General features: G+C 35.0%; 2 protein-coding genes across 4 annotated transcripts; one reads left to right on the top strand and one right to left on the bottom strand.

Moving 5' to 3' along the window:
• Positions 1-343: 343 nt before the first annotated feature.
• Positions 344-2,788, bottom strand: LOC25479602 (uncharacterized). 2 transcript variants are annotated; one of them, XM_024774783.1, is made up of 3 exons: positions 2,560-2,788; positions 1,397-1,832; positions 344-1,147 (listed from the first exon to the last, which is right to left on the bottom strand). In XM_024774783.1, exons 2-3 carry the CDS (start codon positions 1,439-1,441, stop codon positions 674-676), a joined length of 519 nt encoding a protein of 172 aa, XP_024630551.1. In that variant the 5' UTR covers positions 1,442-1,832; positions 2,560-2,788; the 3' UTR covers positions 344-673. The 2 variants fall into 2 exon arrangements, with proteins under 2 accessions (XP_024630551.1, XP_039690918.1); XM_039834984.1 differs by lacking the exon at positions 2,560-2,788 and adding an exon at positions 1,924-2,402.
• An 11,479-nt stretch (positions 2,789-14,267) lies between these two features.
• On the top strand, positions 14,268-17,109 carry LOC112418433 (uncharacterized). 2 transcript variants are annotated; one of them, XM_039827152.1, is made up of 6 exons: positions 14,268-14,769; positions 14,856-14,991; positions 15,556-15,831; positions 15,913-16,020; positions 16,528-16,670; positions 16,741-16,813. In XM_039827152.1, exons 1-6 carry the CDS (start codon positions 14,345-14,347, stop codon positions 16,745-16,747), a joined length of 1,095 nt encoding a protein of 364 aa, XP_039683086.1. In that variant the 5' UTR covers positions 14,268-14,344; the 3' UTR covers positions 16,748-16,813. The 2 variants fall into 2 exon arrangements, with proteins under 2 accessions (XP_039683086.1, XP_024630549.2); XM_024774781.2 differs by having other exon boundaries at positions 16,528-17,109.
• Positions 17,110-23,900: the final 6,791 nt, after the last annotated feature.

The following is a 23,900-nucleotide window of genomic DNA, read 5'->3' as shown; positions in this document are numbered from 1 at the left end:
ATTTTATTTCTGATAATTTCTTCCATTTTAAAACTAATTAATCGGGAAAAAAAATCCTAAAAAAATAATTAATTTAATTTTTTTTTCTATCATAATTTATTAAATTTCTTGACTCGATTTCGTTCACTTTTTTTTTACAATCGTTCATTTTTTTTAATAATTGAAACAAAATAACTATATTTTATTTCCTAATAATTCCTTCTATTAAACATTTGGCATATTATACATCAATTATTAGCAAAATCATGTGAAATGGAAATGAATTTGGATTATTCTTTAAAACGTGACTTGTAAGAAAAAACTTTTTTAATAAAACTCATATTTGTATTATGAGAGTTGTAAGTACACGTATAATCCATGTATCTAATATTCTTCGCCACTTCGAAAATGACATTTAAAAAGATAACCGGTGTATCTAGATGTTATTTTAGTCATCGTAGACAATGTCAATAGACAAGTATAGACTAGAAATAACTACTAAATGTAAAAATTCCCACAACAAATGTGGTATACACAGATGTGGATAAATTCATATAGTTTTTTTTTTAAAAGCCAAAACAAAAAATTTATTAGAAATATAAGGTACGAGTGGTACCAACAACAAGAAATACATAGCTGAAAATAGATATTTGTGCTATTATTCTCCCAATTGCTGGACTTGATATTATTATTATTATGTAATGTGTGTTTTGTTTATTTCTATATGCTTAACTTGCTCAAGGTTTCCTGTTTTTTTGCACTCTGTCATACCATTTGCCCAATTTCTTGCAGTAATCATTTCCATTTCAGTCAAAACTTCTTGCACCAATGCCTGAGCATTTCCTTCCATTCTTTTTCTACTAACTTGCACAAAGTCCTTCAATGATTCGGCTACTTCTTTCATAGAGTTCACCATCCCCTCTCTATATTTACCCTTATTAGCCCGAGTGAATTGTACCTTTTTCTTTGTTGCGGAGTTTGGTTCCTCTAAATCGATATACACATCAGAACTATTTTCATTCACATTTGCTTCTTTGCTCATAACATCATCCGCATCAAATGCATGTTCTACTTGAACTCCACTTGCTCTATCTTTAGCACATATATCTACAATGTCATCCCAATTTGGAATGACCTTAAATCGGAACCGTTTGGCTTCTTCATGAGACTACAAAACAAAAGAAAACAACAATAATCACAACAATGATCATTAGAAAGCAATGAAAGCGTTTTATTAAATGCATCTCATGAAAGTTTACTAGTACAACAATAATCAGAACTGTCATAGAAGTAACACAGAGAAGTAAAGAACTTGCTGATTTATATGACACTAGATCTCAGCTAGCTATAATTTGAAAACTGAAGTATAAAATAAAGAGAAATTAAAATATGATAGAGAAATTGAAGTATGAAATACCTTGACATATTCATTCCATGCATTTTCATCTTCGACATTAATCATGCATTTTGGGGCATTCCAATCAAATCCACTTTGACTAAGAATATCACTTACTATCCCGTACCATCCTCACCAAAGTTTGATTCGATTTTTCACATTATCTCCGATAAGCTGGACATTAAAACGTGCTGACAACACATCAGCTGCAGCGTTGTATGCCACTGCTTTCCATGCTCCATCACTCTGGCGACCCAAACTTCTTGATCCCTAAGTGCCTCAGCTAAAACACGCTCCATTTCCAAATTCCACGTGAAGTAACCTCGTACATCCTCTTTCTTTTCCACAGTGTTACTAACAACAATGAACGTTGTTTCCTCAAGCTCTCTCATCTCTTTTACGTTTTCTTGAAGCTATTGAATCATTGATTGTACTAGTGTCCATTTCTGCTTGAAATCTAAACACAAGAAATTCACAGTGAATACTTCTTACACAACAATATCAACAGACCACAAAACCACAAGAAATTCACAGTGAATACTTCTTACACAACAATATCACAGCAATCTCTTCTTCATCTCTCTCATTGATTCAACAAATTCAACAAGCTTACACCGCAAACCACAAGCTTACACAGTGAATTCAACAGACAACAAGCTTACATAGTGAATTCAACAAATTCAACAAATCTAACAAGCTTACACAGTGAATTCAACAAAAATTCAATCAAACACAAACCACAAGCATACACAATGAATTCAACAAATTCTTACAAATTCAACAACTTCTAATAGCTTACACAGTGAAATTCATCAATTCTAATAGCATAAATCGGAAAAATAGTGAAATAAGTCAATTCTAACAACTTAAAATCCAAAATTCTCTGAAATCAACAACTTCTAACAACTTACACAGTGAAATTCATCAATTCTAATAGCTTAAATCAGAAAAACAGTGAAATAAGTCAATTCTAACAACTTAAAATTCAAAAAAACCTGAAATCATCAACTTCCAACAGCTTACACAATGAAATTCATCAATTCTAATAGCTTAAATCAGAAAAACAGTGAAATAAGTCATTTCTAATAACTTAAAATCCAAAAACGCTAAAATCAACAAATTCTAACAACTTAAAATCAATAAGCACTGAGATCTATCATTTATAAGCAAAAAAATGTACATACTTGAGCTGGTGAGAAATGTGTGTAATGGAAACGGCGGCGAGGAGAGAGAACTGTGATGGAGAGGAGAGAGAGAAGTAAACAGCGACGTCGGCGGCGGCGAGGAGAGAAAAGCACCACCGTGGAAGGAGAGAGGCACGGTGAAGGTGAAGGCGAAGGTGAGCTTCGCGAGAGAATAGTGAGAAAAGTGTGAAACTCGTGTGATTAAATGACAAAGAATTGTGAAATTTTTGTATTTTAGGTGTTATTTTAAATCCATCAAATTTTGCAAAAGAAAAATTCTTATCTAAATGCCTTGAATTTTAAAAATGACTTAAATATTTTCCCAAACAATGGAATTTGGGTCAAGTCAATTTAAATACTCCAAAAAATTACTTTCCCTCATTAGAGTATTCTTTTTAATGATATCCATGGAATCTGCATGTCTGAGAATGTTCATCTTACTTTATCCATTTTTGTTACCCAAAAAAGAGAGAGAAGTAACCAAATTTTGCATCACATTCACCCCCTATAAATGAGTTCTGTATTAATAAGGAAAAAAATGTAAAAAGTAATCTCGTGCACAAAGGTTTATTCAAACCAAATTCCGGGGATATGAAGTGTTAGGAAAGCAACATAAGGAAATCTCCACAAAAGAAGTAAAAGAAAAAAGAAAATTCACAATAAAATATTTTACTTTTCAGCTTATGATTCTGGAGGAGGAGCTCAAAATCATATTGTAAGCAAGCATTTATTCAATGACTATTAGAAGTTTATGTCAATTTCATAGAATGTGTATCATTAATTATGTTAATCGATTATAGTTACACAAAATATATGAAGATAAAAGCTACAAATTTTTATGTTTTTGCAAAAGTATCTTAAACTCGAGATGATATTTATAGGACAAGGTTTGAATGGTAGAATTCAAATGGTCAAATAGCATGATCAATATGAGCATTACATTATGAACAAAAGTATTCTAGCATTCTTCCTTGATCATTATCAAAATAATTTTTCATTAGATAACATATATTTCTCAAACCCACCAAAATATCATTAATCCCGTTCGTCGTTTATGCCTAGAAACACAGCAAATATATTAATCTTCGATTTATGAACATTAATTTGATGAATTTTGTCTTCGATTTTCTAATTTATTAATCTTGATATCATCTATTTATGGTCGCTTCACATTTTTCTAATTGTTTTTTTTCAGTTTTCATCTTTTTTTTTTTTTTGGTCAAGTAGCCTAGTGGCTAGAGCTCACACAATTTAATTGTGGAGAAGTGAAATGTGCGGGTTTCAAATCCCACCTCATGCATATAATATGCAATATCCCTACCAACTGAGCTAAGCTCACGGGAACAGTTTTCATCTTAATATGTATTAAATCTTAGTTCTTATTGTTATTAGTTTAGTGTTTGAGAAAGTAACACAGTTTTATGATGCCATATGCATTATACTACTAGCTTGAAAAGCAAAAATAATCCATAATTGTAACTATAAATTTACAACCTAAAATTGTCCTAGTTTATGGATGGAGCGTCATTACCAACTGTCCATTTTTTGAATTACTTTTCAGGCTTTTAGTTTATGCTTTATATCAATGAAGATTAATTTTAATGAGATGGCTTTTAAGAATGTCTCCCTAAGTTTTGAACCACTAGCGGTCTCTCTAAACTACTAGTTACGACAGGTTTAAGTATATAATTTTTATTTGGCTTAATTGCACTTTTGGATCCCTAACTAATTTAAATACAAAACGGCTCTCTATGTTTTGATTCTTTGGCAGTTTTGGACCCCCAAGGCAAAAAAAATAAAATAAAATTGACACGTGGCACCTCACTTAGGGTGCCACGTCAGCGTTGACCAAGTCAACAATGAACTGGGGATCCAAAACTGCCAAAGAATCAAAACATAGGGGGTTGTTTTGTATTTAAATTAGTTAGGGATCCATAACCGCAACTTTTAGAAAGATAGGGGTCCAAAAGTGCAATTAAGCCTTTTTATTTTGTAGGAGATGCGACATAGTGCTTTCAAACATGGTATATGACTCAATATTTTTCTGCCCCAAAGCATTACTATGAGGCTTTGCAAACCTCAATATTTGTTATGACTTGTCTATATCCACTCTCATTGCCAAGGATGTAGAGTTTATAAGCGAATTCATCAATGTCCTTCAGATCAATACTTATTTTGATTCATATAAGTCCGCTATCAAACCTTAAACATTGCAATTATCTAGATGAATCTCACTAATTTCTATTTGAAGAAAATATATGAATACATTTTTTTAGCAAGCACATTTGGACCTGTCCAGTCTCTAGTGTCTTCATTGCTACAAAATGCATACATTTCACAGTTACATAATTTATCTTCTTACTGTAAGAGTGCTTCAATCTAGAAGAATTGGATAACCTCAGTTGTTTTTTTATAAATCACTGCAGTTTGCAGAGACCTAACTTTGAGACAGATGAGTCTCGAGCGGAAATAAAAATACCATTGCCTTTGTGATAGAGACTCTTATGATTTTTATAAAGAAAAGTGCTTTTGCGAGGATGGAAAACATTGTCTTGAATTCATAAGGTTGTGAGGATGGATCCTTATGTTTATGTTTGTTCATTCGGTTAGAAAAAGAGATCACTCGAGAGATTTGTTTTTGGATAAATGCTTGCTTACAATATCAATATAAAGATGAGGAAAATTAAAAATAGTCTCACATCAAATGTAAGCTATAGCTTGATATTATTGATAAACTTCAAAGTATCTTTTTCTGTTATTTAATAGGTTGATAAGGACTAGCTAAACATTTTCTTGTTTTGTGTTTTCCTTATCAGCTTTTTATTATTTAAAATATTCTAGGAATTTTAACTTTTTGAATAGTTTTGTATTCATGTTTAAGACATTATACAGTTTCGTCCACAAAAACTTTGATTCTTTTTTCCTCAAAAAAAAAAAAAACTTTCATTCTCTTAAGGGTTAATAGTGTTTTACCTCTATAATATAGGTCATTTCCGTTTTACTCCCTGTAAATATTGTATTTTTTTTTTAAATTACATTCTTGTAAAATGAAGATTCTTAAGTGATACACTTAAGCTGATGTGGTACGCTGAGTCATCTATAACTAGACATGACAACAAAACTCATACTCGTGGTTACCCACCCAAACCAAACCCAATTTGACGGGTTTTTCCCGTTTTGTTTGGGTTTGGGTATGAGTTTGAGTTTTCCCCGATTTAAAACACGGGTATGGAACGGGTAATGGGCCCAAACTCATACCCAAACTCGTCCTGAATGCAAAAAAACTATTTTATGTTGATATGTCATGTTATAAAAACTACCATTGATATTTAAAGGAACAATTAAATCAATCGGTCTAACAAATGTTAAAGTGAACATATTGTTGGATAATTCATTACAATATTTCTCTAGGGGTTGCAAAAAAACTTCTATTTTTTATTAAAAAAAATTATTCAATGCGAGGACGGGGATGGGGCGGGGATACCCGAACCCGTCGGGACGGAGATGGGGTTCAATTTCTCATCCCTGTTGGGTATGGGTAGGGTAACAGGTAAGTATATGAGAATCGGGTATGGGGACGGGGAATGTAAAATCCGTCCCCACCCCGCCCCATTGCCATGCCTACCTATAACAGTGTAAAAATGATGAGTTGACACGTTGGCTTGACATTTTTAATTCTTTTCGATATAATTTTTGGCCACTTGTTGTTTATTATTAATTATTAATAATTAATTCTTTCCATCTTTTTCATTGTTATCATTTCTGTTCTTCATTTTAACTTAGCTTTGATTTTTGGGAAAAAACAAAGTCGAAAAAAATGGAAAGAGAAATGCAAGCTTTAAGTTGAAAAAAATACCATTCCTGTGCGTAATGCTCATATTGCACAGTGTCAATTCTCAAATCAATGTACTATCTTGTGTTCAACAGTCATTGTTTTTCATTACCAACTTGCCATTTGGTGGATTGCTTTTGAGGATTTTAGTTGATATTTCAGATCATTACAATACATTCAGTTATCATCTGAAATTAATTGTTTATGTGATAGATTTTGGTTAGAAGAAAAGAAATAATAAAGATTTTGAATATGATTGATGATAACTTCATATAAATTGACCTACTTATGCATGAGATCCTCTCACTATTCTGCCTGAATTACAAAACAATGTGACATATCGTTTTGTTTTAGGAAATTGAAACATAAACAATAAGCAAAATGCTGGCAGCCCAACATCAACACATTGTGCTAACCAGATATTTTAAATGATCACCACGACTAAATCATTAACTGAAATTTCTTTCATTCACAAAAAGAACATATCACTAATACCTTTTTTTGTCTATTTACTTCATTTCATTGCTATAACGGTCCAAAACAATGAGTTAGGCAAAAAAAGCCACTAAAAAAAGTCCCACTTCAACCAAAAGATGCATTATGATATTGTTTATAAACTTCAAAGTGTTTTGTTTTGAGTTATGTTGACCTGAGGTAACATTGTGATTGTTAACTCTAGGATCAGCAATAATTATTTTAGTAATCGTATAAACAACTTATTCAACTTTTGATTTTTTTTTTTAAGACAAAACATTATTTATTCATTTATATATACTATATATAAAGAAAATAACATGTTTTGACTCTTTTTGATTGACTTTTTCTCTTTCTAAAGTTATCCTCAACTTTCAATACATATAACAAATAAATAGAAGTAAATTCAAATATTAAAATAAAAGTTTTTTTTTTTTTTTTGATAAGCCAAGAGCAAAATGATATCCAAAAGAATAGTGTCCAACTAAGTTGAGACCCTACTCTAATATGTTGCCAATTGCTCGTGTATATTATTAAAAAAAAAAGAGGAGAAATTACATAAAAACTGGGGGAACATAAAACCTGACCCAGTCAACAACCCTAACGGGAAAATCAAAAATACAAAAGATCCACAGACACTACTGTAACGCCCACTTTCGTTTAATAGTTATTTAATCGAGTTTAGGCAATTATATTATAATTATATAATATATGCATGATTTTGATATGTTTTGATGATATGATTGATGACGTGATAAGTTATGAGTTTTGGAGGATTTGATTATGATATGAGATTTATTTTATTGATAAATAGAATAAAGATTTGAAAATAATATAAAATATTTAGTTGAGGGCTGTTTTGATATTTTAGATAGTTTTGGGGGAGAAATTGAGATAAGATAAGTAATTAGGAAGAGATATAAATAGAGAAGACCTAATTGTTAGAAAAACTGATTGTACGTGAAAACTTTTGGAAAAGGGAGAAAAAGCTTAGAGAGGAGCAAGAGACCAAGAGGGCTGCGATTTTCTTCATAACCAGGTAAGGGTGGGACTAATAACTCAGTAGCATTAACCTCTGTAATTCTGATGATTAGTTGACAAAGTTAGGATTGATTTAGAGAAGTTTTGGAATTAGGTCAAAACCCTAAAAATTGAGAATAAACGGTAAAACTTGTTTAGATTGATGTAAGAATTGTCCTGTAACCTTAGAATATGTTTAGGATGAATTCTGGAATCAAAACCAAGCTTAGAACCATGTGAAACGTCGGATTTTTGTGATTTTAGGAAGCCTGGCCGTAGCGACATTCATCGCTCGCCACGGCGAGCTATGATCCTCGCCTCGCGAGTGATGAAGATTCAACGCTCGCCACGCGAGCCTTTCCCCTTCGCCTCGCGAGTTGTCTGGTGCAACTCGCCATGGCGAGCAACCTTTCCTCGCCTCGCGAGCTTAGGCAGAGAGCATGTCATATTTCGTGTTTCGACCTTTTTAGTTGGACCTTGAGTGCCTTTAAGTGCCTAAACATACCTAGAGACGATTAGGAATGATTTTAGGACAGGATTGAACCCAGAACAACATCAGTTTGGGAGATTAGTGTCACTCGCCTCGCGAGTACAACCAGAATGTAGTTGCTTGAGTGTTTGTGCGATCTGTGTCGCATGTGTTGATCAAGAGTGAACCCCTAATTGGTATTGAGACCTAGTGATGACGTTTAATGCAGCATGTAGAGTTGTTTAAGATTATATTGATATTAATTGGGTATGAACTAATGTATTGTATATTCATGCAAGATATGAAGGTTTGATAATAATGCAATTTATGTGCTATTGATATAATGATATCATCTTGATGTGTGACTTGTTTATGCTGCTTCCGTTATTTAACTAAGTGCATATGTATATGATAAGGTTTAGCTCCAAATTATTGGATGCATGTTGATTACGATGATTACGTGTTTTGTTCATAAGTGTCCATGCATAGCATATCATTGAGCTTAGTCCTCACCACGAATATTAGGAGCTTTGTCCTCCGCACGTTTTATAGGAGCTTTGTCCTCCGCACGATTAAAGTATATTAATACTTATGATGACGATTGGTACCACATGCATATAAGGAGTCTAAGAGCATTGTCACATTGTCATGATTAAGATGCCTTGTTGATAATGATTGAATATGTGATTACGTGATAAGTGTTATTTGATATGTTATGATATTCCTAATTATTGGACATACGAGTACGTGATAACTGTTTAGCAATTATGCAAAGTTAATAATGGAATGATTATGTTGTTAATTTATGATTCTCAATTACATTGATTAATGTTATTGTATTATGAAATCTCACCCCTTCTGCTTGAAAATGTTGCCCTTCGTATGGGTAACTTGCAGGTGATCGTGCTTAGTGTGCATTTGTCGTCGTGAGTGGCCTTGCCTTCACTGTGTCGTCTAGGTCGCTCTGATACGTAACGGGATGGGGTTATATGCTATAACATGCTTCATTCTCTTACGTGGATAATATGTTATTTTTATTATGTTATGGAATATGAACTATTTTGATGGGACCTACGTGCCAAACTGATTTATGATTTTTGAATTAAATATTCCGCTGCTATGTTAAAAATATTGCGAAGGTTAAATTATTATTTAACTGTTTTTGGATTACGTTTCTATGTGATATCCCGTTTATGGTTGTTACTCTGATAATTGTTTATGAAATTTTGATATTGGGAAAACGGGGTGTTACAATCTGCCAGGGAAGAGTGCTAGGAGCTGATGCCCCTGACAAATTTGCCAGGAGTAATGCCAGGGAAACCCCTGACAAATTGCAATTACAATCTGAACCAGTAGCCAGGAGCAAACCCCTGGCAAATTGCAGTAACCCATGACAAATTTTCGGCGGGAAATCCGAATTCAAATTTAATCCCCTAAAGTCAAGGGAATCTCTGCATTATGCAGAAAATTCTGAAAAGCTGACATGCCAGGGGCTCAACCCTGACAAATTGCAAAATCTTGTGGCAAATTGCTGACAGCTTTTTGAGTGTTAGAGACCGAGCTGTGCCAGGGGTAACTCCTGGCATGGCTCCTGGCAAATTTCAGATCTATAATTTCTCCAATAAGAGCACTGTTCCATTCATTCATTCATTGCATATCTATAATTCTTTCCCATCTTAGAAAAAATTGCAGATGCTCTCAACCTTAGAATTTTTTTTTGTTCTTTCCCATCTTAATTAAACTTATTTCATTTGGTATAACTCTTTTCACTTGTTATAACTTCATATTTATATTTTTTGATTGCTTATTTACTTACTTACTTTTTTCCATTTATTTAATTTGCAGCAGTGTTTATTGCCTCTTGTTGTTCCCTTGCCATCCTTGTTGCTGTTTGGAGCTGTTCTATCATCAAGCTTCAACAAGTTAGTAATTTTTCTACTTAATTATAAATACTATTGATATGGATGATGTCATAATTTTTTCATGTTCAAGTTTTTTTTCAAATATATTTCAATTTTTCTGTAATAAAATTTTTAAAGAAATAATTGCTAAGGAAAAGTTGTTAAAATTAGAAAAAATATTGTACAAAGAAATAATTTTTAAGTACAAACTATTTCTTGAGTAAATAAATTTGTTTATTAAAATCAATTCCTTGTTAAAAAAATTACCGCGTAAAGAAATTTAGCGCAATTTAGGTTAGTTAGTAAAAATAATAATTTAGTTAGTAATATGATTTGCGCGTAAAGAAATTTAGTGCAATTAATGTTAGTTATTATAAAAACAACATTAATTAATATTTTAATATGTGAACGTTATATTTTAATTACTAATCTTTGAATATGTAAATGTTATAGTTGAACGTGACAAAGATGGAGTATTATCAGCATTATCGTAGTTGGATGTATGACAGAACGTTTCCGGGAAGAAGAGGATTAAAACCCCATTTTGTGGAAGGAGTTCACGGATTTATTTCATGGCCATGGGAACAACAAGTTTGTCAAAATGAGGGAGGGATAAGATGTCTGTGTCTTAAATGTGCGTGTAGATATATAAAGACTGACCCCAATGAAGTGAAGAAACACTTGGAAAAAGTTGGATTTATGTGTGATTATTGGGTTTGGATTTATAACGATGAACAGTTTCAAAATTTTGGGGCGGGAATCAATGCACAAGCTTCAAGTAGTGGAATAAATGTGGATGATAATGAGGAGCAGCTGGCTCGGCTTATGCAAGCACAGGCTCAAGCTCCCTCCCACACTAGAGTGCCGGTTTTCAGTCCGAATGTTGAGCCTTATCCCGTATATGAGGAGGATGATGTGGACGATGTGGATGATGTTGAGGATTGATGTTTTAGGTCCTTTATGATATATTCTCTTTTGGCTTTTATCTATATAATTTCTAGGTCTGTAATACTTGGGGAAGTTTCTTATACTTCCTAGCACAATTTCTACCTATTTGATACTTATGGTGTTTAATATTTGGTACAATTTTAATTTCAATGCTCCTAGACAATATTTTATATTTTATGTGTGCTATTACTTTAATTTGCATTGTTAACTACTTTTAAATTGTTTTATAAAATTATTTTAATTGTCAATAATTTTTATTATTAAAACAGTTTCTAAAAAAAAAACAATTTAAAAACGTTTATTTTAATTATTAAATTTTAATATTTTAACAAATAAAAAACGTTTTTTTATTTTAAAAGTCGTACACAATTTGCCTGGGGTTAACCCCTGGCAAAGCGCCTGACGTGTTTCTGAAAAGGACTAGCGCGCCACTGACCTGCAAAGGACAACATTGACCAGAAAATTCTGCAGTCTATTAGACACATTTTGCCAGGGGTTAAGCCAGGGCCTTTCCCAGGAGCTAAAGCCCTGGCATGGTAATTTGCGATGGGCATATTTGCTGGTGATTATGCTCCTGGCAAACGTGCATCTGCCAAGGCTTTCTGTAATTTTCCAAGGCTTCCGCCCCTGGCAAAATGCAACATTTCTTGTAGTGAGAGTGGATCCAACCCTAAACAAATCTAACATTTAAGCGCGGGCCTAAAGTTTGGCAAATAAATCGATCGTCAACACGAAATCGAATCACGTACCATCAACTCCCTGCAAAAACAACAACAAGCATTAACGACTCTTTCGAGTCCTCACAGTCCCATGTCAATCCAACAGTTGCATAGGATACGAAACCACAAACAAATTCTTAAAAGTGTGGAATGGATCCGACCGCCAGCACGATAACTAACGAATCTACACGTACCAACCATTTGCTGCGACAATCCACAACAAATTAATAACCATTTCTGGCCCAACATTCTGAAATCAATCATTACAGACTTGAGGATGATAGCAAGCACTAAAACCACCGCGTTGTGTGGTGACAAACCATACCTAAAGAGAACTGCATATCTCAACAGATATGGATGAATCAAAAATCAAGAGATGATATGTCAACACAACATTCACGACGGCATAACACTCAGAGCCTCAAATCACAGTAACAGAACTGCAACCAGACGCAGGCAGCACTGCAGTACGCACCAGAGCACAAAACAGAATGCGGCGGAGGCAGCCTGAACATAATAAAACATAGCAGTCCGCAACCCATATGGCGACAACTTCTCAACCCATATCCGACGGCGGCGGAGAACAACCACGTCCTTCTAGAACTGAACAAAGGACCACAAACTTGAGCCACAAACGGCGGTGAAGGCCACCGGATAGAACTCTAGCGATGTGATACCTACAAAGTGTAGAGGTTGTGCGAAAGTGACGCGAGCACACCACCCACACGAGCCGCTACATTTTGGTGGAGATCTGTTTGGATGTTTAAAGAGATGAGAGTATATTTGTCCATATTTTTTTCCTTTATCCTTTAAAAAGTATCAAACTAGATGAGTATATATACTTACTTTTCCATTATTCCAACTAGCGAAAAGACGGGCACTCACATGCCCGTCTTTCCGCTCTTTTTATTGTGTTAACATTTGAAAATTATAAACAGTGTCTTTTTGTGATATTATAATTTTGATTAAAACTAAAAATATAAATGTTTGTTGATTTCAAGTTATATATATATATATATATATATATATATATATATATTCATAAATGTTTGTTACATTTTTTAAATATTTAAATATAAATTTATTCTTATCTATTTGTTACATGTGTTATTTGTATTGAAAATTGAGGGCATTTTTGAAAATTGAAAAATCCAGCCCCAAAGAGCTGAAAAAAGTTATTTTCTTTATATATAGTATAGATTATACCCTTAAACAATTGTTTCTATTATTAAAATTGTTGTTGGTTCTCTTTGAAAAAAATAAAAATTTAGATTTTTTTTTTTTTTATATTATTGATGTCATTGAAGTAGATACTCATAGATAGTTAGTTTGATTTTTTATACTTTGAAAGCAAAAAACGTTTATATTTTTACTTTTTAATTAAAATCAAAATTTCATATCATAGTTTTTCAAACGCAAGCGCAATAAAAAGAGCGGAAAGACGGTCACGTGAGTGTCTGTCTTTTCGCTAGTATTAACAGAGTGTATCATTCAACATCACTAAAAACGAAAAGGATGAATATGTAAACAAACTTACAAAATCCACAGATTAATTGTATACCACGACAAAATGCCCTCAAATAATAATATGATAACATTAAATTGACATGAATACTCATGCCTCCGGATCTGCAATGTTGACACCCAAATCATGGTTGAATAGTCGATCTTTATATAAAAACCAAATGAACATCGCAACAAGATGGAAAACCAAATAGCATCTTACAAGACGGTGATAACACAATATTTATTTCAAACTTTCACAATAGAAATAACATTCTAGCAAACTTAAAATTCGTTTTGATTTTTATTTCCATTGTTTATAATGCAAGATTGTTTTCCTAATATTATTATGTCAAAATCTATGTTTGATTATAGTCGCACTCATCATCGTTGACAAAGATAGGATTTGCAGCGTCCCGCTCTCGACCTGCTTCAGCTCTCTCGCGTCGTCACCAAACATGTTGCCATTATACAAGCACTACTAAAAAAACTAAATTTAGTGAGGGAAAACGTAAAATCCCTCTCTAATTCCGTCACTAAATTTTGCGACTAAGGAATTTGTGAGGAATTTCATTTTTTTCGTCACTAATTTCCCTCGCTAATTTTGCTTTTTCTAGTAGTGAAATGTGTCATGTGCTAACCGGACAGCCACACAACCTGCCGTTTATAAGCTTCCATTGCAAACAAAAAATTAGCTTATGTTGAGATAATGAATCAAGGATCTGAAAGAACAATGTTACACAATTGTGTGAATCTTTCATTAGATAGCGTATCCATCTCAAATCAAATCGTAAGAATCTAACGTGGTTTCTCACAATTGTGTGACATTGGATAAATATTTACAAAGCAACCTACACATCATCCCATATCTCAAACACATACAAACTTCCCACCTTTCCTCTCTACTTCAAGTCCACAAATGTCTACTGTCCATGCTCCCACTTCTCAAATACCTACAAATACCCAACAACCCCACTCTACAAGGAAACCTACACATCATCTTACATCTAACACACCTTCAAATATCCAATTTCCACAACCTACAAGGCAACCGAAACATCATCCCATATCTCAAACATTTACAAATTTCCCACCTTTGCTCTCTACTCCAAGTCCACAAATGTCTACAATTCATGCTCCCACCTCTCAAATACCTACAAATATCCAATCTCCCCACTCTACTCCTAGTCCACCACATCTTTCTAATACACATAGACCATATGATGTTGTATCTGGTGGTGATCCACATGCATCATCATCATCATGTGATGATTCGTATCCGATAGCTGGGAGTACAGATCCTACTGATAGGCGTATATGGATCCGTCCGGGACCACAGTTAACGTAAGATTTTTTTTAAGATTTTCCGTTTAATTCTATAATAACTTGTATCCTTGTATTTTACTACTTGTTTAATTTTATTTTTATAGGTTTGAGCCTGCTGTTAAGCCCCCACGTGACATTACAAAGATTATGAAACGTTTGTTTCAAGGGACTTGGGCAACTTATGGAGAGTTAATGAAAAAAGACACGGCTCTTGCGGACTTGTGGTATAACGAGTTTCAGGTACTGTCCTTCTCTTCCTCCAACTTATGTTTATCGTCCTCGTTGTTAGATTTGTCGCTCAGTCCATTTGTTATTTGGAATTGTCGGTTGAGGTTATCTTAGTCCATTTTTTATTTGGAATTGCTAGTATTATTCTATTCCACCGCACTGCCTACCATCATTTTTGGCTCCCTCCCAACTTTGGAGGGTATGGATTGGAATCTGTTACTAGTCTCTTATCAAAATTATAAAATGAAATGTTAGACCAATTAACATATATACAACCCTAATTGTTCAACTGTCGTCGGTACTTTTCTAATTGTTCAACTGACTTTAATAGTGTCCGGCGGTGGTTAACTGTTGTTGGGTCAACGACAGTTGGAGAAAAAACAATTTCATAAGTGAAAAGAGCGAATTTTAATGAACATATATGATAGAGCAGAGCTAATAAAACAGAATAAATCAATAGAAACAAGAGAATAGTGGTGAATATTAATAACTCACAAAAGAGTTACAAGTTCTAGAGCAAAGCTCCTAGCGTGTTGTCCGGTTTATCTTATATTAATTACATTGCTTGTATTGCAGAGGATATATAAGTGGCTTCCTGAGCATGATCAAGACATAAAGAAGACTTATCATCATAAGGCATCTGATGGGTACCAAAATACAATGTATCGGGTACGAAGAGGAATGGACAAAGGCGAATGGATCCCTGCTCTATTGCGTGAAAAATTGGAACAAAATTGGGAAGATAATAAATGGAAGGACAAAGCAGCAGTTAATAAGCGAAATAGAAGATCCTCTAATGGTCCATTGCACACTTGTGGGTCAATTCCAACAATTGAACATTCTAAAAGATTAGTAAGTAAACAAATTATATTTGCAGTAAAGCATAGTGATTTAAATTAATAATAATACTAATCTATTTATTTTGTACTATAGAAAACTGACTCAAACATGACTCCAAGTTGTTGGGAAGTGTATCTAAAGACACACAAAATGAAAGGTGATCCATCAAAGTGGGTATCCTCCAAATCTCAAATGGTTGCGGTAAGTTACAATTCAATGATATTATCATTTCCAGCCCTTTGTCAAATGAACATAAAACAATTGAAAATTATCTAGAATTAGTTATATCCTTTTGTGGACTTGGTATGCTGGTGGCAAGTCAAGGTAATTGGAAAAACTTTAAAATTAGTATTTATAATTGTCCTCATGTGTATTGATGCATGCTGCTACACTATAACTCTGCCATCATGTGCTATAAATTGTTTTTGGTTATCTAATCATGTATATTATTGTATATTACATGCTTTTGTGCCATAATTTTTAATGTTATGCATGCTTATTATTGTTCATCAGGTTCTGACATCTGAACATGATAATCTTATGTTTCTTCACTTGGAAAGAAGTCATGATAACATGATTATTAGTTAAAAACTAGTTTTAATTTGTTTAACTTGTTTATTGGTTGGTTTGTATATGAATTTAATTGTAGTAATTGATTTAATTTTATATTTTTGTACGTAAGAATTAAGACAAACTCTAATTTTGTAGGATGAATATGAAAGACGGATTTTTGAAAGGAACTCACAACAAACAGAGGGGGATGATGTGTCTAATGACCATCAGTCAGACAACTTCATCTTCTTGGACGTAGTTGGAGGAGTCGACAAGAAAGGACGTATTTATGGTTTGGGGACAGAGGCAGGAAAATACATGCCTTCTTCATCCAGGTCATCTGATGGCATCTCACCATCTGAATATGAGCATATGAGGACTGCAATATCTAAAATGTCAGCTGAAAACATGGAACTCAAGGAGCGATTGAAGACTAACGAGGAATTGATTCGTGCATCACAGGAGGAGTCACGTTTAGCTCGAGAGCAGGCACAACAGTCACAGGAGGATTCACGATTACTCCGAGAGCAGTTCTAGAAATTAATGGAGTCTTTTACACAAGGCCATTCGCATCTACCTCCTTATCAACCTCATCGTTCGAGTTAGGATTAACATCTGTGTCCACCTACTTGATTATTTATCATATTATTTTGAAAATTTGATTATAACTTTTAGTTTAAAGTAAATGTTCTAATACTATTTAGTAATTATTTCAATATATTTTGATGCAAAAGATAAGTAGTGTGATTCTTGTGAACGCAATCAAAAATGTTTTTAATCAAATATTAATGTGATTTTTATCATATTTTATCATATTAATGTATTTTATCTTGTGATTTTTCATCACCTTGTTTTATTCCAAAATTGTTTTGAGAAAGAATTGAGAAATTTCCTAAACTAATTTTAAGGAAAAAAAAAAAAAAACTTATTTGTGACGGAAAATAGGAAAGTCACAAAAATTTTATCTTGCAGTATTGCGTCGGATACCACTGCGACGCTAATCAAATCCCCAGATATTTTGCGACGGAATTGTTCCCTCAGTTATTTGCAACGGTTTCCTCCCTCAGTAATTTGTGAGGGATATTTTTAACGTCGGTGTTTTATGACGGAAAACTGGGTGACATATATCCATTATGTGGAGGCTTAGCGACGGAATTTTGATGTTTGCGACCGTATCTGAGCCGCCGCAATGAGTGACGGAGTTGATATTCCGTCGGTCAGTTTTTCCGACCCCCAATATTACGACGGATTTTTGAAGCGTCGCAAAACCCGTCACAAAGTCGTTTCCTACGGAATTTTTAATCATTTGCGACGGAAAACTGCCGTCGCTAAATCTGAGTTTTTTAGTAGTGAATGCTTGCTTACGATTTTATTTTGAGTTGTAGCTGAATTATTCGTTTATAAAGGCTTGAAGAAACAAGAAAGGGGCCCTAAAAAGAATCCCACATCGGCTTAGAAAAAGTAGTAGATAGTATTTGTTTGTATCCTAATCCCTCTTTGATAGCTAGAAAAATTCTATTGTTAGCTATATCTATTTGAGAATCGCAATTATAGAAAAGAACCATCACATAGAAAACATCAAGTTGATCAACCAGAAAGAGTTGGTGGTGAAAAAAGAGAGAAAATGTTGTTTTTTGTAATTTGAAAATATACGATGGAGCTTTTGAAACTATTACCGGGATGAGTTACGATCAAGTCGCTCTCTTTAAGACGTTTCGCGGCACTACCTGAATTGTGCAAGGTAGACTAGCAACCGCGCCGTCTCCAGGATAAAACAGCCCAGATTCTTACTGTACGATTAAAGGCTGCACTGCCAGAAATCACTCGAGAATGACACCTCGATATGGTACTTAGACCACTCTTCCGAAACCCACAATATGGTTCTTAGACCACTCTTCCGAATCCCACAATATGGTTCTTAGACCACTCTTCCGAAGCCCACAGAAAGAGGAGGACGAAAAGAACGATTCGTCAACACAAATCGCGGGAGATGAGAAGGGGAGAAAACCAGATAAGAGTATTCGATTCTCAGTTTTGGTGTGAAGAATACTATTCCCGAGCTCTCAATTTATAAGGAGGATTTCTACTAGAGTGTGTGATCTACCCGATGTGGGACATAAAATTTTCAATTCACACTTTACACTAGTTTCTCCATCCTTGTGTTTACATTCCAAAGGCTCCACAAACTCACTAGTATACTCCAAGTTTTTCCAATATACACTAGTGTTCGAACAATCCCCCACTTGAATTCAAAATTGGTTTCGAAAGTTACGTTTTAAACGTTTCTTAAAGATTGCTAGTAAACAAAGGTGTCGCCAACAACTTGAACCTTTGCATAGTGAGTAGTATTCTGATTAACAAGAGTTGCTTACAGCATTGAACTCTATCTCAGACATAGGACCCACACACAACCTTTTCTTAGGTGTTTTCTTAAAAGCCCGTGCGTTAATGGCCTTGCACGTCTATCCCAGTTTTAACGAATGCTCTAGAAATTCTGCCTCGGAATTCCATAAGAACCGGCCTCAGTTCTACATACGTATAGGTGAGTCTATCAGAAGCACTCCTGTAGCTATGTATTTCACTCCATAAGGAGTATAGATCTCATTAAGAGTTTCTATTATCTCAACCTTCGGTCACTGCAGGATCATGCTTTCTCATAGCATGTTCTATCACTTGTGATTTGTTATTACCCATTGAACCTAGTTCTTGGGATCTCCAGTCATATAGGTCGGGTTTCCATCACTTATGATCAATAGGCATTAGTCCCGTCCTAATGGATGTATTTGTGACTTTCTCTCTGTTTAGTCCTTTCGTCAAAGGATCAGCTAAGTTTTCATTTGTTCGTACGAAATCTACTCTTACCGTTCCGTTCGAAAGATATTCTCTTATCGTGTTGTGTTTTCGTCTTATCTGTCGTCTCTTACCATTGTAATAACGATTCTCAATCTTTGCGATAGCCGCGATACTATCACAATGAATTAACACAGCTGGTAACGGTCTCTCCCATAAAGGGATTTCAGATAGCAAGCATCTTAGCCAACTTGCTTCTTCACTAGCAGCAGCTAGTGCTATCATCTCAGATTCCATTGTGGACTGAGCCAGAATGGTCTGTTTCTTGGATTTCCAAGAAACAGCTCCTCCAGCAATGCTAAATATATAGCCACTGGTCGCTTTGGAATCATCTGATAAGGTGTTCCAATCTGCGTCACTGTATCCTTCAAGCACTGCAGAATATCTCTGATAATGCAGTCCTAGAGTCATGGTCTTCTTCAAGTATCTCATGACTCTTTCGATAGCTTGCCAATGCTCCATGCTTGGCCTGCTCGTAAACTTGCATAATAGTCCCACGGCGTAGCCGATGTCGGGTCTAGTACAATCAGTGGCATATCTGAGACTGCCAATGATGCTCGCATATTCAGTTTGTCTAACACTATCTCCAGTGTTCTGAAATAGCTTCACACTTGGGTCACAAGGTGTGCTCGCAGGTTTACAATCGAAGTAATTATACTTCCTTAAGATCTTCTCAACGTAGTGAGATTGATTCAAGGAAATTCCATTATCAGTTCTAGTAATCTTGATTCCAAGAATTACATCTGCCTCTCCTAGGTCTTTCATATCAAAGTTGTGGCACAACAATGATTTCACATCTTTAATGGCATTGTGGTTTGAACCAAATATGAGTAAGTCGTCTACGTATAGACATATGATCGTGCAAGTGTTATTTTCGTACTTGGAATAAATACACTTGTCACTTTCATTCACCTTAAACTCATTCTCAATCATAAGATTGTCGAATTTCTCATGCCATTGTTTCGGTGCTTGTTTTAGACCATACAAAGATTTGTCTAACTTACAAACTTTGTTCTCTTGTCCAGGGATTACGAAACCTTCAAGTTGGTCCATGTAGATTTCTTCTTCTAATTCACTGTTTAAAAAAGCAGTTTTTACATCCATTTGGTGTACTATCAAATTGTGGATAGCCGCCAATGAGATTAGTACCCTAATGGAAGTGATTCTAGTTACAGGTGAATATGTGTCAAAGAAATCTACATTTTCTCTTTGTCTAAAACCTTTGGCTACAAGGCGTGCCTTGTATTTGTCGATTGACCCATCAGGTTTTAGTTTCTTTTTCAAAATCCACTTACAACCTATAGTCTTGCATCCAGGAGGCAAGTCAGTTAGGTGCCAAGTTTCGTTGGACATTAGAGAATCCATTTCATCGTTTATAGCTTCTTGCCATAAATCAGCGTCAATTGAAGACAGAGCTTCCTTGATGCTTGATGGATCCTCCTCTATTGTATATGCCACATATTCGGGGCCATATTCTTTAGCAATTCTTGCTCTCTTACCTCTACGAGGTTCTATAACATCTCTTTCGATGTTTTCATTGCTTGTTATGATTTCAGAAGGTTGATCAAGAACCGAGTTATCGGTGCCCCCACTATTACCCCCACTGTCTCCTGACTTAAAGGGAAATTTATTTTTGCTTGACTACAAAATTGACATTTTTCAAAATCGTTTAAAGATATTTTAGGAATTAATCCTAAACCGCTCATATTTGAAATAATTCTTTTGTTAACGTGACAGAGTCTAGAATGCCAAATATTAAAATCACACAACATATAAGCAGAAGAAGAAATTTTATTCATATCAATGTTCAACTTAAACTTGCCATCAGTGGCGTACCCTTTCCCAACAAAAATACCATTCTTAGTGATGGTGTACAAATCAGCCCCTATGCTTTGAGTAAACCCAGCCTTATTCAAAAGAAAACCTGAAACTAAATTCTTCCTAATCTTAGGAGTGTGCAACACATCCTTCAGTATCAGAGTCTTTCCAGAGGTGAACTTCAGCTCTATATCTCCGATTCCAACAACATCAGTGGAGTGGGAGTCTCCCAACAACACGTTCTAATCATCACAAGCAGTATATGTTTTGAACATATCTCTATCATAGCAGACATGGCGAGAAGCACCAGTGTCCACCCACCAGCCATCAGAACCTGCAATCATATTGATCTCAGTAATCATAGCCACGTAGGGCTCATCAGGTGCAGCATCAGTAGCCATGTGAGCCTGTGTTGGTCGGTTGGTTCTGTTTCTGCACTTGCGTGCCATATGACCTGCTTGCCCACAATTGTAACAGTTGAAAGGTGGAGCAGCATCATTCTTTGGTGGCTGTTGAATCTGGGGTCTTGGATTGTTCCCAGTCTTATTCCTGTTGGAATTCTTATTCATAGGGCGGTTCTGATTCTTAAATAGTTTGCCAGCAGGCTTCAGAACAGCACCTACAAATTTCTTTTTAATGTTGTTGTTAGAAACAACACCTCTTCATTTTTGTCCTACTTTCTCGCTTCTTCTTCAATACGAAGGCGAGTGATCAGACTTTCAAGAGAGAACTCCTTAGTTTTGTGTCTAAGAAGACTCTTGAAGTCCTTCCAGGCAAGAGGCAGTTTATCAATAATCACAGCTATTTGGAACTGTTCGGGAAGTGTCATCCCTTCAGCTATGATCTCGTGAGCAATTTGTTGCAGCTCATGTGATTGTGCCTCAACGGACTTATCATCACTCATTTTCAAATTCAGATAGCAGCTTACGGCGTATTTCTTAACACCAGCCTCTTTAGTATCATACTTCTTCTGAAGTGCTTCCCATAATTGTTTAGCAGTATCACAGAGTCTATAATAATCTTACAGAGGGTCTGTGAGTCTATTAAGAATATAATTCTTACAGAGGTAGTCATTTTCATTCCATAGAGCAATATCTATGGCTAGCTGTTTATCTGGGTCAGCTTTCTCAGGTTCAGCTTTCTCAGCAGCAGTAGGGTCTGCTGCCTTACCGTTATTATTCGCTCCAGCAGGAGTCGAACTCGTAGGAGCTACAGGCATAGCTTCCTTCAAAACGTAGGCAACCTTTTTAGTGGTCAAGAAGAACAACATCTTTTGCTGCCAACGTTTGAAGTGGCTACCCGTAAACAAAAACGGTTTGTTAAAGTCATCAGCTGAAACCGCGGTAATCTTTTCAGAACTCATCGTATCGTATTCGAAACGTCTTAAAAATGTTGTTTTTTGTAATTTGAAAATATACGATGGAGCTTTTGAAACTATTACCGGGATGAGTCACGACCAGGTCGCTCTCTTTAAGACGTTTCGCGGCACTACCTGAATTGTGCAAGGTAGACTAGCAACCGCGCCGTCTCCAGGATAAAACAGCCCAGATTCTTATTGTACGATTAAAGGCTGCACTGCCAGAAACCGCTCGAGAATGACACCTCGATATGGTACTTAGACCACTCTTCCGAAACCCACAATATGGTTCTTAGACCACTCTTCCGAATCCCACAATATGGTTCTTAGACCACTCTTCCGAAGCCCACAGAAAGAGGAGGAGGAAAAGAACGATTCGTCAACACAAATCGCGGGAGATGAGAAGGGGAGAAAACCAGAGAAGAGTATTCGATTCTCAATTTTGGTGTGAAGAATACTATTCCCGAGCTCTCAATTTATAAGGAGGATTTCTACTAGAGTGTGTGATCTACCCGATGTGGGACATAAAATTTTCAATTCACACTTTACACTAGTTTCTCCATCCTTGTGTTTACATTCCAAAGGCTCCACAAACTCACTAGTATACTCCAAGTTTTTCCAATATACAATAGTGTTCCAACAGAAAATAATTGAACAGACGAGGTTGAAATAAAACAAGTTTGTCGAGTTCAAAAAAGTACCCTCCTTGATCCACTTGACAGAACACACACGATTATAAGGTTCGAAGTCACACATTAATCACCTTAAAACAACAAATAATTCGTGTGATATAGTTATAAATCATAAACATGTCTCATACAGAGCTACGATCTTACGAACCTGACAATCTATCTTAAACTCGTTCATATTCGTTTAGAAACAACAATTTTAAGAAGTATAGTATGATGACAAAAATTCATAGTTCTAGTTCTACTTCGAAAAAGAAAGAGCACAAATAATACACATTAGAGATGGATACCTAAGTTTTGAATTGAATCGAACTTGGATCAGATTGAGGTATCAATATCCATGCAGGTAACTGCTAAAGATGTAATCCACATATTTTGAGGTATCCATGAAAACTTGCAAATATTCATAGATAACATTTTGTTCAAAAAAAAATAATTATATTTTGTAATCTAATCTAACTTATTTCTAATCCTAGTTAACACTCCAAACCCTAATCCTACTTTTTTAGGCGCCAAACAATCCAGCCCGTTGGATCTATGTCATTAGACAAGCTTAACATATCAGCCCTTGATCAAATCTTAACGCTGTCTTGCACACATCCCATACATAATTCAAATTCAACGTGTATCATCTTCCAAAGCGTTTCATTTTCCAAAGTATTCATTTTCAATTCATTCATTCTCTTATTCCAACCATCCATGCCACTTTATCTGTTCCCTTTTCATCTTCAAGATTCATGATCAACCTTTTGTCATTCTCTCTCTCTCATTGGCTCTCTCTCTCTGCCAATGAACCATAACCATACATGAAGAAA

The sequence above is a fragment of the Medicago truncatula genome, chromosome 6 (assembly GCF_003473485.1).
Source record: "Medicago truncatula cultivar Jemalong A17 chromosome 6, MtrunA17r5.0-ANR, whole genome shotgun sequence".
In the NCBI taxonomy this organism is placed as follows: domain Eukaryota; kingdom Viridiplantae; phylum Streptophyta; class Magnoliopsida; order Fabales; family Fabaceae; genus Medicago; species Medicago truncatula.
This window is presented reverse-complemented; position numbering and strand designations above follow the sequence as displayed.

What these genes read in the sequence shown, in the direction of transcription:
- LOC25479602 (XM_024774783.1), bottom strand. Translation starts at nt 1,441, where the DNA reads ATGATTAATGTCGAAGATGAAAATGCATGGAATGAATATGTCAAG. An exon ending in CATGGAATGAATATGTCAAG is followed by an intron (nt 1,148 to 1,396) that starts GTATTTCATACT and finishes TTTGTTTTGTAG; the next exon opens with TCTCATGAAGAAGCCAAACG.
- LOC112418433 (XM_024774781.2), top strand. Translation starts at nt 14,345, where the DNA reads ATGTCTACTGTCCATGCTCCCACTTCTCAAATACCTACAAATACCCAA. An exon ending in CGTCCGGGACCACAGTTAAC is followed by an intron (nt 14,770 to 14,855) that starts GTAAGATTTTTT and finishes TTATTTTTATAG; the next exon opens with GTTTGAGCCTGCTGTTAAGC. An exon ending in TGTGGTATAACGAGTTTCAG is followed by an intron (nt 14,992 to 15,555) that starts GTACTGTCCTTC and finishes CTTGTATTGCAG; the next exon opens with AGGATATATAAGTGGCTTCC.